Here is a 15,881-nt window from a genome sequence, read left to right as displayed (position 1 = left end):
CTACTTCATCTGATTTGCTAGAATTTTGTTCATTATCTCAGTATCGATGTTCATGAGGTATATCAGTCTGTAGTTTTCTTTCTTTCTTTTCCCTTTTCTGTTCTTTTGTTGTTACTGCTGTGTCTCTGTCCATTTTTGTCCATTTTTGGTAGCAGGGTAATGTTGCTTTCATTGAAGGTAGTAGGAAGTAGTCCTTTATCCTTAATATTTTGGAAGAGCTTGAAAAGTATAGGTAATATGTCCTGCTTAAAAGATTTTGTAGAATTTATTGGTAAAGCTGTTTGGGTCTGGACTTTTGTTTTTGTGGTGTTTTTTTTAAAATTATTATTATTAATATTTCAGTTTTTTATTGTGATTCATCTATTTGTAGTTTTTAATTCCTCCTGGTTCAGTCTTGAGAGTTTGTATGTTTCTAAGAAGTTAAACACCTCTTCCTTTAGTTTACTAAAGGAAGATTCTTTAGTTTACTGGAATATAGATTCTCATAGGAGACTTGCATGACACTTTGAATTTCTTTTTTTTTTATTACTAACAGGGTTATCTCTGGTGTTTGGTGTTGGCACTACAAATCCACTGCTCTCAGCAGTTATTTTTCCTTTTTCTTTCTTTCATTTTTATAAGATAGAACAGAGAGAAGTTGAGAGGGAGAGACACTTGCAGACCACATCTCTGCTCATAGTCTCCCCGCTTCTCTGCTCGTAATTTCCCCGCCCCTCTGAAAATAGGGAGTAGGGGTAGAGTGGGGGGTCACAAACCAGTATCCTTGCACATAGTAATGTGTTCACCCAAATGGGTGCACAACTGCCTGGTCCCAGATACTTTGAATTTCTGTGGTGGGTTTGAGACTTTTAAACCATCACAGCCCCTGTGTTCATAGCTGCCCTATTAACAGTAGTGCAAACATGGATTCAGCAAAATGCCCATTAAAAGATGTATACATCAATGTATAGGGGCTGGGTGGTGGTGCACCTAGTTGAGTATGCATGTTTCAATAAGCAAGGACCGGGTTTGAGCTCCCAGTCCATACCTGCAGAGGGAAAGCTTTGCAAGTGGTGAAGCAGTGCTGCAAGTATCTTTCTTTCTCTCTACCTCTCTATCTCCTTCTCCCCTCTCAATTTCTGGCTCTCTCTATGAAATAAATAAATAAATAACATTTGTAAAGTTACATAAATGTATAAAAGAAGTTGTGGGAGATATTTTAAATGAAATTCCATTCTACAATTAGAAATAATATAGTATTATTTGGAACAAAAATCTTGGGTTATCAGAAAAGTCATCATGCATTTTTTTTTAGAGCAAAAAATGTATCAACCAGTAGATGAAGTTGAAGGTGATTATGCAAATGCATTACTCAGACTCCATTGCTAGAGCTACTTATCTGTTAATGCATAACAAATTATCACAAAGTTTCAAAGTTAATAACGACTTACTGTCTGAAGTACATTTGTTTATATTCTGTGGAATTATTACAAAAAAGTAAAATGTGTGTGCTAACACTTTCATGTAGTATATCAAAATTTCACCTCCAGTATAACATTTGAATCTGGCAGCATCCTGCGGTTGATAAGCAAATATTATATATATTTATTTAATTTTTTTAATATAAGTAAATTGAGGTTTAAGGACCAGATGGTGGTACACCTGGTTAGGCTCACAGATCACAGATCACAATCATTATCTGTGTGGAGGAAGCTTCACAAGCAGCTATGTCTCTCTCTGCCTCCCCCTTCCCTCTCAATCTCTCTTCTTTCTCTATCCAAAAAGTAAATAAATAAACATAATAGTAATAATATTGAGTCTACAGCTATACCACCATGAACATGCCCAATCTCATCTGATCTCAGAAGTAATAATATTGACCTTTTTTAAAAAAGAATGAAAAGAGAGGTTTAGAATTGTTAAGTAGCATGTCCACATTTCTGCAGCTGGATAAAGAGCAAACTACAACCCAGGTGTGCCCACCCTAAAAAACAGTTTTCTAGGGAGTCAGGTGGTAACACAGTGAGTAAACCACATGTGGCGAGAAGTGCAAGGACCAGCGTAAGTTATGATCCCTGTTTGAGCCCCGGCTCCCAACCTGCAGAGGAGTCGCTTCACATGTGGTGAAGCAGGTCTGCAGATGTCTATCTTTCTCTCCCCCCTCTATCTTCCTGCCCTCTCTCCATTTCTTTCTGTCCTATCTAACAACAACAACATCAGTAACAACAACAATAACTACAACAGTTAAAAAACAAGGGCAACAAAAGGGAAAATAAATTTAAAAAATTAGTTTTCTTTGTCTTGTTCACATGACTGAGAGTCTGGAAAGAGATATATTTAGAAAGAGATGCATAATGACAATCTAAAATGAAATCAGTCATTTATGTCAGAAAAGCTGTAATACTGAAATCCTTAAAATGATGGTGCCCTGGAGCTCCGCTTCCCCAGAGACCCACCCTACTAGGAAAAGAGAGAGGCAGAGTGGGAGTATGGACCGACCAGTCAATGTCCGTGTTCAGCGGGGAAGCAATTACAGAAGCCAGACCTTCCACCTTCTGCAACCCACAAAGACCCTGTGTCCATGCTCCCAGAGGGATAGAGAATGGGAAAGCTATCAGGGGAGGGGATGGGATATGGAGAATGGGTGGTGGGAATTGTGTGGAGTTGTACCCCTCCTACCCTATGGTTTTGTTAATTTATCTTTTCTTAAATAAAAAGTAAATTTAAAAAAATGATGATGTAGCCTTTCTCAGGTATTATGGTCATGACCCTAAGTGTCCAAGGGTAAGGCTAGCTCTCACATACTTTTCAGAGAAATCATGACCAGATCCCATTATCTCTCTATTCTTTATATTCCTCTAATGTTAGTTATAATGAAAAAGGTTGCTTGGTTTTATTATTTTATTATATTTATTTTTATTTATTGGATAAAGACAGCCAGAAATCTAGAGGGAAGGGGTTGATAGAGAAGTAGAGAGACAGAGAGAAACCTGAAACACTGCTTCACCACTTTCAAAGCTTTCTTCCTACAGGTGGGAGCCAGGGGCTCGAACGTAGGTCCTTTTGCATTGTCATGTGTGTGCTCAGCCAGATTCTCCACCCCTTGGCCCAAGGTTGCTTGTTCTAACCAGAATGAAAATCCCCTTGGGATGACAGTGATAGCAGAATTTTTACACTTTTAATTTTAGTTTTATTAAAGTAAACATTGAAGGTAAAAAAAATCACTATTAGTGAGCCAACTGGTTTCTGTAAAGTGAATTGCAGAAAAAATACATATATATATATGGGAAATGGAGCTTTCTGCCTGTGGCAAATGTTTAGTACAGGTCTTTGGGCTCAGAGTTGAGCATTTTTATTTTGCAGCAGATCAAAACAAACTCTGGAGGAACAGCTTTAGATACTCAGTCCCAGAAGAAGAACATGAAGAAATAACTGTGGTCTCTCTAGTATAGAGAGAATAGTAGAAAGAGAAGAAGGGACCAGATGTGATTATTCATATACTGTAGGCCTAACAGAACTATAAAGTTGCCTTAATTGTTTTTGAATGGCTTAGTCTGTCAGTCAATAGACAAAATTAAATTTGCAACTGTTCCACTGTTAGTTGAATTATTGAATGCATTTGTGTTTCATGTTTCACTTGTTTCACATGATATGTTTCTGAATACACATACACCATGTCTAAGTTTGGTGAAGAACTGATTTTTAATAGTGGACTTTAGAAAAGTTTTCCTTTTCTAGTTCATAAGTTAAAGGTGTTATTCATAAGTTACATCCTTGTACTTTTCTATTTTGAAAATATTAATCTGTTCTAATTTTTTTGAAATTTTTTGTTTTATTATCTAGGATCAAGGAGGTTTGGGCATTGCTATCAGTGAAGAAGATACACTTGGTGGAGTAATAATAAAGAGTCTAACAGAGCATGGGGTAGCAGCAAGGGTGAGGTTTTATCTTTTTCACTCTTATAAAAAAATGTTCAAGAGTTTCTCCCAGAAAATCACTCACATCTTCCCTGTTTCCATTTAGGATGGAAGACTCAAAGTTGGAGATCAGATTTTAGCTGTAGATGATGAAGTTGTTTTGGGGCATCCTGTTGAAAAGGTACTTTTCCAAAGGAAAGCAAATGACATTTACCTTTGTGAATCTATCCTTAGGTGTAGCGCGGGGGGGGGGGGGGGGAGAGAAGAACACACACATTATAGTCATTATAGACATAGGCAGAACTAAGTAATAATATTAGATATCTTTAAGAAAAGTAAATATTTAGAAGTAATTCAATTTCTGTTTTCCAGGCAAGGGTAGTTACGTTAAGGTATTTTCTGTTGGCTGGTAGATCAATGCTCACTTAACATTTTTTATAAGTATCATATTCATTTTTTCTTATGAAAGAAAACTTTAAACAATGGTCACCTTAATATTAAGGACAAAGATTTTTTTAAATGAATGTCTGCTTTTCTTGAATACTCAGTGTCTCTCACACACACATACACACACACACACACAGAAAGAGAGAACTTAAGACTCAAGACAGTAAATGTATACATTTTATTAGGTCCAATGATTCTTTTTATCTATCTACTCTTCATCAGAAGTAATCATAATATCTACTAGGACTCTAACTTGAAACCATTGATATGTGCCAGAAAAAAACTGTTTTTTTTTTTTTTGAGATTTCATTTGCTAATGCTTTCTACATTGGCCAGCAAGAAACCTAAAATCAATTTCTAAATAATCAGTTTTAATAAGGTAAAGAATTCATTTTGAACTCGTTAACTTTATGGTCTTTGATCAAGTTTTCCATTTGACTTGGTTTTTCTGTTTCATAGTTGTTTTTTATTTATTTATTTATTCCCCTTTGTTGCCCTTGTTTTATTGTTGTAGTTATTGATGTCATCATTGTTGGATAGGACAGAGAGAAATGGAGAGAGGAGGGGAAGACAGAGAGGGGGAGAGAAAAATAGACACCTGCAGACCTGCTTCACCGCTTGTGAAGCGACTCCCCTGCAGGTGGGGAGTCGGGGTTCGAACCTGGATCCTTATGCTGATCCTCACACTTTGCACCACACGTGCTTAACCCACTGCGCTACTGCCCAACTCCCTGTTTCATAGTTTTTATACTACTTTTAATATTTGTTTGTATTTTATCAAAATGTTTGTGTAAGCTGCTTTAGATTCTCTCTAGCATCAGAAAGTCAATGAAATACTCCTGGTGTTTTTTTAAGGTTATAGAAATCCAAAGAAATGGGTAGTTAAGATTGAAAGTATAAAAAATTGAAAATCCTCTACTTACATAGGAAGAATATAATCAGAACTAGAATTTTAACCTCTGTCTTATCAGAAAATTGGAGATACTAGAAAAAAAATGACCATTATTTTTCTTTACCTTCAAGTACTAATACATAAATAATTTGCCTCTGTATCTTCTCTCAATTATAACTAGTATTAGATTTTAATTATAATTATAAGTGGTTTATTTAAAGGTACTAATTTTCTTTTGCATTTTTTTCTCTTCCATACTAACACACTACCAGTTTATTAGCCTTTTGAAAGCAGCAACGACAACAGTGAAACTTACCATTTGTGCTGAGAATCCAGATTCCCAGACTCTTACTTCAGCAGCTGCTACAGCCACTGGAGAAAAAAAGAACAACTCCCAGTCCTCGATGTCCCCTCCATCTGACTCCCCGGAACCAGAGTCCCTCCAAAGTAAGGGCTGGTCTTTGTGTAAGTCCTATATTTATCACACATACAAACTCGGCAGCAAATGTCCACCTTGGAGACAACTGCCTTCCTGTAGCTCAGGGTTTAAAAAAGATAAAATAAAGGAGTCCTGGGGGTCGGGCGGTGGCGCAGTGGGTTAAGCACATGTGGCGCAAAGCGCAGGGACCGGCGTAAGGATCCCGGTTTGAGCCCCCGGCTCCCCACCTGCAGGGGAGTCGCTTCACAGGCGGTGAAGCAGGTCTGCAGGTGTCTATCTGTCTTCCCCTCCTCTCTCTGTTTCTCTCTGTCCTATCCAACAACGAATTGCGTCAACAAGGGCAATAATAATAACCACAATGAAGCTACAACAAGGGCAACAAAAGGGGGGAAAAATGGCCTCCAGGAGCGGTGGATTCATGGTGCAGGCACCGAGCCCAGCAATAACCCTGGAGGAGGAAAAAAATAAATAAATAAAAAAATAAAGGAGTCCTTAGCCCTTTGATGAAAAGATGGTATTACTGATAAAAGAATGACTCCTGTGGAAAGAGTACTGAACTATAAAAAGGTAATTTGTGTGTTGTACATTCAGGGTCTTCAAAAGCCTGTTGTATGTTAATCAGCAATAAGGCTTTAGAATACTCACACACTCTGAATCTCTAGTTCATCATATCTAAAATAAGAGTACCATTTGGTCTCTAAGGATCTTTTGCTAAAAAGATTCCTATTGTGTGATTTAGATTGTTTGTGATACCAAGTATCTTACTGTGATTTAAAAGCATTTTGTACACTGATTTTATTTATACTGACTGGTCAAGTAATTTAACTTCTCTAAACCAGGATATTCTAATTTGTAAAATGCATACAATGATACCTCTTGTGAAATCAATATTACCGGCAGTAGAAAAAACTTTTAAAATTATTAGTTATTATATTGTAGCCCATATTTCTCTGATTTTGGTGTAATAGTAAATCCTACTGAAGTAGTTGCTTGTGGACCATCAGATGTATATGACACTTCCCAGTATCATTAAAATGCTAGTCAAATGTAGGCAAGTTATTACTTTGAATGACTTTTTAAAGAAAAATTATACTAGTGTTTGAAAAATTAAATTTAAGGATTACAGCACTAAAATAAGAAAAACATAGAAACATGTTGGCATTTTCAAAATTTGGGTTTAAACATTCAGTGCTTTTGACAATTTTTAAGGAAATGGCAGTTTAAAATATTTGTAATATAGTTACACAGAGGCATCTTAAACTAATATATGTCTGATGAAAGTAAGATTGAATAAGTCACTGTAGTGCTAAAAATTATAAAAATGTTCTCACTTTTCAATTTTATTATGATCCTTAAATAGTATTTTTATAAAAATGTAAAACGCTAAAAGAAAGCATGACATAAAAAGAAAATATATTACACCTGTTCTTTTTACTGCAAGAGCAAGAAAATAGTCTTGTCTCAGATTTCCTAAATAAAAAGGACATTCTCTCTAAGTCAGAAACTACTCAACCAAGTCCTCATTTTCCCAAAAATATGCTGTATTGTATATGCTCCTTAGATATATGAAATATATGTGTGTGATATAAATATTATCTAAAGCAAGGTGTGAAATTACACTCTTATTTTCTCATAATTATTCTTATTTATTCTGAGCATACATAAATATCTGTAGCTAATATCTGAGCTTACAAAATATCAAGGAGAGAAACAGCAAATGGATTTCATTTGGATATCACTTTATTATTTTATAAACTCAGACATTGAATAAAGTTACATATATACGCACACAGAATTGTGTAAGAGGTGGTATAGGATCAGAAGAAAAAGAAAACATAAAGACTCTGGTTTTATATTTTGTGGACTTGCCTGAATGGGTTTTGCTCCCTGTATGTATGTTTTAGAAATCACAATTCCATAAGGAATTGACTTCAGTGATGTGTGTAGTATCAGAGTGAAAATAGGGATTCAGACCATTACCTTTTGAGATATATATATTCTAGTATTTAAATATATAGAATGGGGCTAAGCTGTGGTGCTCCTGGTTGAACACAAGTTGCCATACTCAAGGACCCAGACTCAAACTCTCACTCCCCGCCTACAGGGGAAAACATTGAGAACAGTTAAGCCATGCTTCAGGTGTCTTTCTCTCTTTCTTTCTCCCTATATCCCTGTTCCCTCTCAATCTCTCTCTACCTCTGTCCAATAAAAAAATAACTAAATAAAATATTTATTTTCTTTTAAATTTTATTTTATTTTCAAAAAAATTATAAAATAGTGGAAAACAATTAACATAATTTTGTGCCAAAATCCTAAATTCACAGTGATAATGTCAACATACTTATTTTTCTTTTCTTTTTCCAATAATATAGATAAAAGGTTCAGGGATATATAAGCTTTGTTCTCAGTTTTGGCCTGTTTTCATGTTCCATCTCCCAAAAGGTGTTAAGTGCTGTGAGTTTAATACATATGCTTTCTAACCAATTTTATTTTATTTTATTTTTGGCTTATTTAGGTACAAGCAGATCATCAACACCAGCCATCTTTGCTTCTGATCCTGCAACATGCCCTATTATCCCAGGCTGTGAAACAGCAATTGAGATTTCCAAAGGGCGAACAGGACTGGGCCTTAGTATCGTTGGGGGTTCAGACACACTATTGGTGAGGATACACTTAAATATGCTTCAGATACATAGTGAACCCTAAGTATTCATTATCACAGAGAGTTCTATCAGGTTTTTGTTTTTATTTGCATAAAATTTAATTTTAATTAAATGATTACAAAATGAGATTCTTAGTTTTTTTTTCTCTTTTTAATTTTTTTTTTAATTTAAGAAAGGATTAATTAACAAAACCATAGGGTAGGAGGGGTACAATTCCACACAATTCCCACCACCCAATCTCCATATCCCACCCCCTCCCCTGATAGCTTTCCCATTCTCCATCCCTCTGGGAGCATGGACCCAGGGTCATTGTGGGTTGCAGAAGGTAGAAGGTCTGGCTTCTGTAATTGCTTCCCCACTGAACATGGGCGTTGACTGGTCGGTCCATACTCCCAGTCTGCCTCTCTCTTTCCCTAGTAGGGTGGGTCTCTGGGGAAGCTGAGCTCCAGGACACATTGGTGGGGTCTTCAGTCCAGGGAAGCCTGGCCAGCATCCTGATGGCATCTGGAACCTGGTGACTGAAAAGAGAGTTAACATACAAAGCCAAACAAATTGTTGAGCAATCATGGACCCAAAGCTTGGAATAGTGGAGAGGAAGTGTTAGGGAGGTACTCACTGCAAACTCTAGTGTACTTCTGCTTTCAGGTATATATTTTGCAGTAGTTTATATATACGTGTGAACATATGCTCTCTCTCACAGAAACTGGTGTATATCTAGGTTTTGGGACTTTGCTAGAAAGTGAACCACCTGAGATGAAATTAGAGTATACTATGAAAGGAAAGGTCTCACCCGAGTAATGAAGCTGAAGGGTTGTCATTCCACACGTGAAGTCTCTGGACACAGTCTGAAGTGAAGCATGTTGAGGTGGCAGTCGTTGCATTGGTTAGGTTGTGATTGGCGGATGCAATATTATTTGATATGGATTGGGAGAGGCATACGGGAAAGTGGGCCCTATCCAAGGGTTCCAGGACTGGGGGAAGTAGGGGCTCTATAGTGGAGATGTGAGGTTCCTGCTGTCTTAGGGTTCAAAAAAGCAATCGATAAATAATGTTATCATCACATTATTTGGTAATTGGGTTAACTTTGAAAAGTCCTTTTGTTAGGGTTAGCTGTACAGTACCCAGTTTCTTGTATATAGCTGTGCTATTGGATGCTTCTAATCTACTTGGTCTAGGCTTTTGAGAGAGTCCGCATATCAAATACACAGCCTATATATTAAAAAGATTCAGTTTGTGTTTTGAAAAACTTTGAGACATACAATTGATTTTCCCCCTCTCATATTAATTAACTAGTGATTTATATGTTTACATTTTGCTAGAAGTGTACAAAAACACCATTCCCACCACCAAAAGACTGTGACCCATCCCTCCCACCCACTCCCACCCCCCCCCCACAGTGTCCCAGGAAGCTGCATGTCTACCCCTCACCACAGGGTTTTACTTTGGTGCCCTACTTACAATTTGGCCAGGTCCTGCTTTTAGTTTCCCTTTCAGATCTTACTCAACTTCTGTTGATGAGTGGGATCATCCCATACTCATCTTTATCTTTCTGACTTAGCTCACTTAACATAATTCCTTCTAGCTCTGTCCAAGATGGGTCAGAGAAGGTGGGTTCATTGTTCTTGATAGCTGCATAGTATTCCATTGTGTATATATACCACAGCTTTCTCAGCCACTCATCTGTTGTTGGGCACCTAGGTTGCTTCCATGTTTTAGCTATTATGAATTGTGCTGCTATGAACATAGGAGTACACACCTCTTTTTGGTTGGGTGTTATGGAGTCCTTGGGGTATAACCCCAGGAGAGGAATTACTGGATCATATGGAAGGTCCATGTCTAGCCTTCTGAGAGTTTTCCAGACTGCTCTCCACAGAGGCTGTACCAATTTACATTCCCACCAGCAATGTAAAAGGGTTCCTCTGTCCCCACAACCTCTACAGCATTTGTTGCTGCTGTCCTTTTTGATGTATGCCATTCTTACAGGAGTGAGGTGGTATCTTAGTGTTGTCTTAATTTGCATTTCTCTGACAATCAGTGACCTAGAGCAGTTTTTCATATGTTTGTTAGCCTTTTGGATCTCCTCTGGAGTGAAAGTTTTGTTCATATTCTCTGCCCATTTTAGGATGGGGTCGTTTGCTTTTTTGGTGTTAAGTTTGCTGAGCTCTTTATATATTTTGTTGATTAGTTTCTTGTCTGATGTCTGGCATGTGAAGATCTTCTCCCATTCTGTGAGGGGTCTCTCTGTTTGTTTAATAGTTTCTTTGGATGTGCAGAAGCTTTTCAATTTGATGTAGTCCCATTGGTTTGTTTCTGCTTTAGTCTTCCTTGGAATTGGGTTTGATTCATCAAAGATGTCCTTGAGGCATAGGTGGGAAAGTGTTTTATCAATGTTTTCCTTTAAGTATTTGATTGTTTCTGGTCTGACATCTAGGTCTTTGATCCATTTGGAGTTGACTTTTTTTCTGGTGAGATAAAGTGGTTCACTTTCATTCTTCTGCATGTTACAACCCAGTTTTCCTAGCACCATTTATTGAGGACAGCCTCCTACTTCCATTTAATCCTTTAGGCCCCCTTATCAAAGATTAGATGTCCATAGGTGTGGGGATTTATTTCTGGGCTTTCAATTCTGTTCCACTGGTCTGTGTGCCTATTTTTTTCCAGTACCATGCTGTTTTGATGATAATGGCTATATAATATAATTTAAGTTCTGGGAGTGTGATGCCTTCATTTCTGTTTCTTTTCCTCAAGATGGTTTTGGCTATTCTAGGTGTTTTCAGGTTCCAGATAAATGAATGTAGTGTTTGTTCTATTTTCTTAAAGAAGCTTGGTGGAACTTTGATGGGTATTGCATTAAATTTGTATATGGCTCTGGGGAGAATATTCATTTTGATGATATTTATTCTTCCAATCCATGAGCATGGGATATCTTTCCATTTCTTGGTATCAGTTTCTATTTCCTTGAGTAGAGACTCATAGTTTTCAGCATACAAGTCTTTCACTTCTTTGGTCAACTTTATTCCTAGGTATTTGATTGATTTTGCTGAAACAATCCCGAGATTGTTAGTTTTAATATATGAAACTTTTTTTTTCTAATGAGGACATTCTTTCTTTTTTTTAAATTATCACTAGGGTTATCGCTTTGGCTCAGTGCCAGCACTATCCTGCTGCCTTTATTTTTTTCATTTTGTTGTTCTTTCTATTTTATTTGACAGGACAGAGAGAAATTGAGAGGGGAGGGTGAGGTAGAGAGTGATAAACCTACATTAGTGCTCATTAAGTATCCCCCCTGTAGATGGGGAGCAAGAGTTTGAACTCCGATCTTTGCTCATACTGATATGTGTCCTCAACCAGGTACTCCTGAAGTGAAACATTATTATTAAACTGTGTCATTGTCACTTTACTTTGTTGATCATAAATTTAATTAAGGGGATGCACATGGTTACAGTGTACAACGACCCAGGTCCAAGTCCCAAGCCCGTACCTACAGAGGAAAAGCTTCAAGAGCAGTGAAACAGCACTGCAGTTGTCTTTCTCTCCCTCCCTCTCTACTTCCCCTTTCCTCTCAATTTCTCTTTGTCTATGTGCAAAAATCAGTAAATAAATAAATAATTCAATTAAGTACTAGATTTTTTTATCTTGAGTAAGCCAGTACTGATTCAATTAGATTTTTATACACACACTACTTTTGACATTTAGGTTGAAAATATCTCTTTATCGGGAGTCGGGCAGAAGCTCAGTGGATTAAGTACACGTAGTGCAAAGTGCAAGGACCGGAGTTCAAGCCCCCTGGCTATCCACCTGTAGGGGAGTACCTTCACAGGTGATGAAGCAGGCCTGCAGGTGTCTTATCTTTCCCTCCTCTTTCTATCTTCCCCACCTCTCTTCATATCTCTCTCTCCTATCTAATAACGATGACATCAATAACAACAACAATAATAACTACAACAACAATAAAAAGACAAGGGCAACAAAAGGGTAAATAAATAAAATTAAAAATATATATCTCTATCAGTTCCCTAATCCTTATTATATTTTTATTGACAAGATATAGTTGGATTTTACTCATATTGAGAGGAATCTGAAAAAATTGAATTATAAATAACAATGCCTAAATGTCAACAATACTTTTCAAATCTAATGGTTTTATTTACATATAGAGAAAAGTACATATATATCTTATATTTAAGTATATGGTTTATTATGCTATGTTCTTTAGACATCTCCACTATTAGAAAGATGAATAAACTTCTTTGAAGCTTTTAGCAGAAGTTTTACTGTTCCACCTCTCTTTTAATTTTGATAAGTGACTCACATATCGGTGAATGGATGCCCTCCATATATAACTGTCTATAAAAAATGCAATATATATTGACTCCTTTATGCTTGCTATTGTAGGGAAAGTAGAATAAAATATAAATATTATTTTGGATTTTTCATTCCCTTAGGGTGCCATTATCATTCATGAAGTTTATGAAGAAGGAGCAGCCTGTAAAGATGGAAGACTGTGGGCTGGAGATCAGATTTTAGAGGTATAGAATGTTGTATGTTTGACCTATACAATTAATAATGAAAAAGCTAACCTATGGAGCTGGTCTTCTACTTTTGCTTCTGCTTCTACTTCTTTCTCTCTTCTCTGCCCCTGCCTACTTTTCCCTATTCTTCCATTACCCTCTACACTCTCAAATAACCTCCTCCCCCTGCTTTTTAATGTTGCTTAACTCACTAGGTTCTTTACAGTCATGTCCCATTTTGGTTTAGGTGAATGGAATTGACTTGAGAAAGGCCACACATGATGAAGCAATAAATGTCCTGAGACAGACACCGCAACGAGTCCGTCTGACACTCTACAGAGATGAGGCTCCATACAAAGAGGAGGACATGTATGACACCTTTACCATTGAGCTACAGAAAAAACCAGGAAAAGGCCTGGGATTAAGTATTGTTGGTAAAAGGTATGACTGAGAAGGGCAAGTCCAGTGGTCTTTTGGAAATGATTTAATTTTTTTCAGAGTTCTAGCAGAAATAGAATCTTTATCTATTTCTGGTGTTAGTTTGGCAGCTATTTTCAACCAACTGAGTAATGTAATATCAGAAAACATTGGTTTCAGACTTTCAGTATTTGGAGGAATTTAGAAGTCATTTGATGAAACAGCTACTAAGTATCTTTTAAATATCTGCTGTGTCCCAGTAAATACATTAGGTACTGGGTAACAGTGTTAAATTCATAAACTGTCATGATTTTTGTTATGGTAAAAAACTAATCGGGGCCAGGTGGTGGCGCACCTGGTTGAGCGCACATGTTACAGTGCACAAGGACCTGGGTTTGAGCCCCTGGTCCCCACCTGCAGAAGGAAAGCTTTGCAAGTGGTGAAGCAGGGCTGTAGGTGTCTCTCTTTCTCTCTCCCTCTCTGTCTTCCCTAACCTTTCTATTTTTGACTGTTTCTATCCAATAAATAAAGATAATAAAAAATTTTTTAAAAAACTAATCATAAAAATAAAATTTCAGTTAAACATATTAGTCTTTCATTATGTGAACATTACAACATAGTTCAGAAAAAATAATGATACTGAAATTCAAAATTATTTTTGCAGAAATGATACTGGAGTATTTGTGTCAGACATTGTCAAAGGAGGAATTGCAGATTCTGATGGACGACTGATGCAGGGAGATCAGATACTAATGGTAAATGGAGAAGATGTCCGTAATGCCACTCAAGAAGCTGTTGCTGCTTTACTAAAGGTAAAAATCATATACCAAAAATAATATTGTGTAACAGTATAGTTGAAAGAGAATGTAACACTGAACTACCATAGTCAAGTAAGCACTGGTTTCTAATATTTAATATGTTGACTTGATCTGGGGAGACAGCATAATGGTTATACAAAAGATTCATCATGCTTAAGGCTTTGTGGCCCTAGGTTAGATCCTCAGAACCACTATAAGCCAGAGCTGAGCTGTACTCTGGTCTCGGGGTCTCTTTCTCTATCTCTCTCTCTGTCTGTCTCAGTAGAATAAGATAAAAAATAAATATGTATTAAATGTTAACTCAGGTAAGACATTTTTATTGAGGGATTTAATGCTTTATAGTACAGCTACTGATATATGAGTATAATTTCATTATGGACCAGGACCCATAATTCTCATCCATTCCTCCATCCTTCTCCTTCCCCAGAGTTCTTTGCTTTGAGACAATGCACCATCCCCAGTCCACGTTTTACTTTGTGTTTTCCCTCTGTGTCCCTATTTATTAGGTCCTGCTTATAACTGAGATCATTTTTCATTCTACTCTTTTTGGTTTATCTCACTTAACATGATGTTTTCTAGTTCTACCCAAAATGATGCAAAGGAGATGACTTCATCATTTTTGAATACTAAGTAATATTTCATCATGTATATATACCCTGATTTTTTTTAGCCACTCATCTGTTGTTGGATATCTGGGTTGTTTCTAGGTTTGGCTATTACAAATTGTGGTGCTATTAATAAAGGTATACACTGATATATTCTGACAGGTGCTTTTGTTTCCTTTGGGTAAATCCCCAGGAAAGAAATTGCTAGGTCGGGAATTGGGCGGTAGCACAGCGAGTCAAGTGCACATGGCACAAAGCACAAGGATCAGTGGCGTAAGGTCACTGGTTCGAGCCCCTGGCTCCCTACATGCAGGGGAGTCGCTTCACAAGTGGTGAAGCAGGTCTGCAGGTGTCCATCTTTCTCTCCCCCTCTCTGTATTCCCCTCCTCTCTTGATTTCTCTCTGTCCTATACAACAATGATGACATCAACAACAATAAAACAACAAGGGCAACAGAAAAGAATAAATAAATGTTTTAAAAAATTGCTAGGTCATTGGCAAGTCCATTTCTAGTGTTCTGAGGAATCTCTAGACTGTTTGCCACAAAGGTTTGGCCAATGTACACTTCTACCAGCAGTGGAGAAGAGTCCTTTTATCCCCACATCCTCTGCAATATTTATTGTTATTGTTCTTTCTAAGGTATAAGATTCTCACAAGTGTAAAGTGGTATCTCACTGTTGTCTTTATTTACACTTCTCTGATGATCAGTGATTTTGAGCACCTTTTCATGTGTTTTGCTCTCTGGATCTCTTCTTGGTGACGTTTATGTCCATATCCTCACCCTGTTTTCTAATGGGGTCACTTGTTTGTTGGTGTTAGGTTTACTGAACTCTTTCTGTATTTTGGTTATTAGTCCTTTATCTGATGTGTGTTGTATAAAGATCTTCTCCCACACTGTAAGGGGTCTTTCATTAGGGTGGCAGTAAAATGCCAGATTGAGTGATACAATACTAAATAATTTATTTATATTCAATAATTAGCTACTTACTCCAGATAAGTATTTATTTAGCAGTAGTCATAATGATAAACTTAAATGTTTATGTTTATGTTTAATGTTACTTAAAGTAAACATTTCAACTTTCAGATGAGAAGCTAATGAATATTTTCTTGAAAGAAAAACACATAATCAGGCTATAGAGGAAAAACCAGATAGTAGTAGCCTCTGTTCCTCCAATTTTATATTTGAGTTTATT

At 36.9% G+C, this 15,881-nt stretch overlaps 1 protein-coding gene across 12 annotated transcripts in view; it reads left to right on the top strand.

Moving 5' to 3' along the window:
- Positions 1-15,881, top strand: part of MPDZ (multiple PDZ domain crumbs cell polarity complex component) — a 163,356-nt gene that overhangs the window by 133,669 nt on the left and 13,806 nt on the right. For 11 of the 12 annotated variants that reach the window (XM_060199575.1, XM_060199585.1, XM_060199580.1 and 8 more), the window contains 7 exons: positions 3,823-3,915; positions 4,003-4,077; positions 5,508-5,682; positions 8,190-8,335; positions 12,783-12,866; positions 13,096-13,289; positions 13,930-14,077. In XM_060199575.1, the coding sequence (XP_060055558.1) occupies positions 3,823-3,915; positions 4,003-4,077; positions 5,508-5,682; positions 8,190-8,335; positions 12,783-12,866; positions 13,096-13,289; positions 13,930-14,077 (915 nt within the window). The remainder of the gene's footprint in view (positions 1-3,822; positions 3,916-4,002; positions 4,078-5,507; positions 5,683-8,189; positions 8,336-12,782; positions 12,867-13,095; positions 13,290-13,929; positions 14,078-15,881) is intronic. The other variant, XM_060199578.1, reaches the window with a different exon arrangement.

The sequence above is a fragment of the Erinaceus europaeus genome, chromosome 10 (assembly GCF_950295315.1).
Source record: "Erinaceus europaeus chromosome 10, mEriEur2.1, whole genome shotgun sequence".
Lineage (NCBI taxonomy): Eukaryota > Metazoa > Chordata > Mammalia > Eulipotyphla > Erinaceidae > Erinaceus > Erinaceus europaeus.
This window is presented reverse-complemented; position numbering and strand designations above follow the sequence as displayed.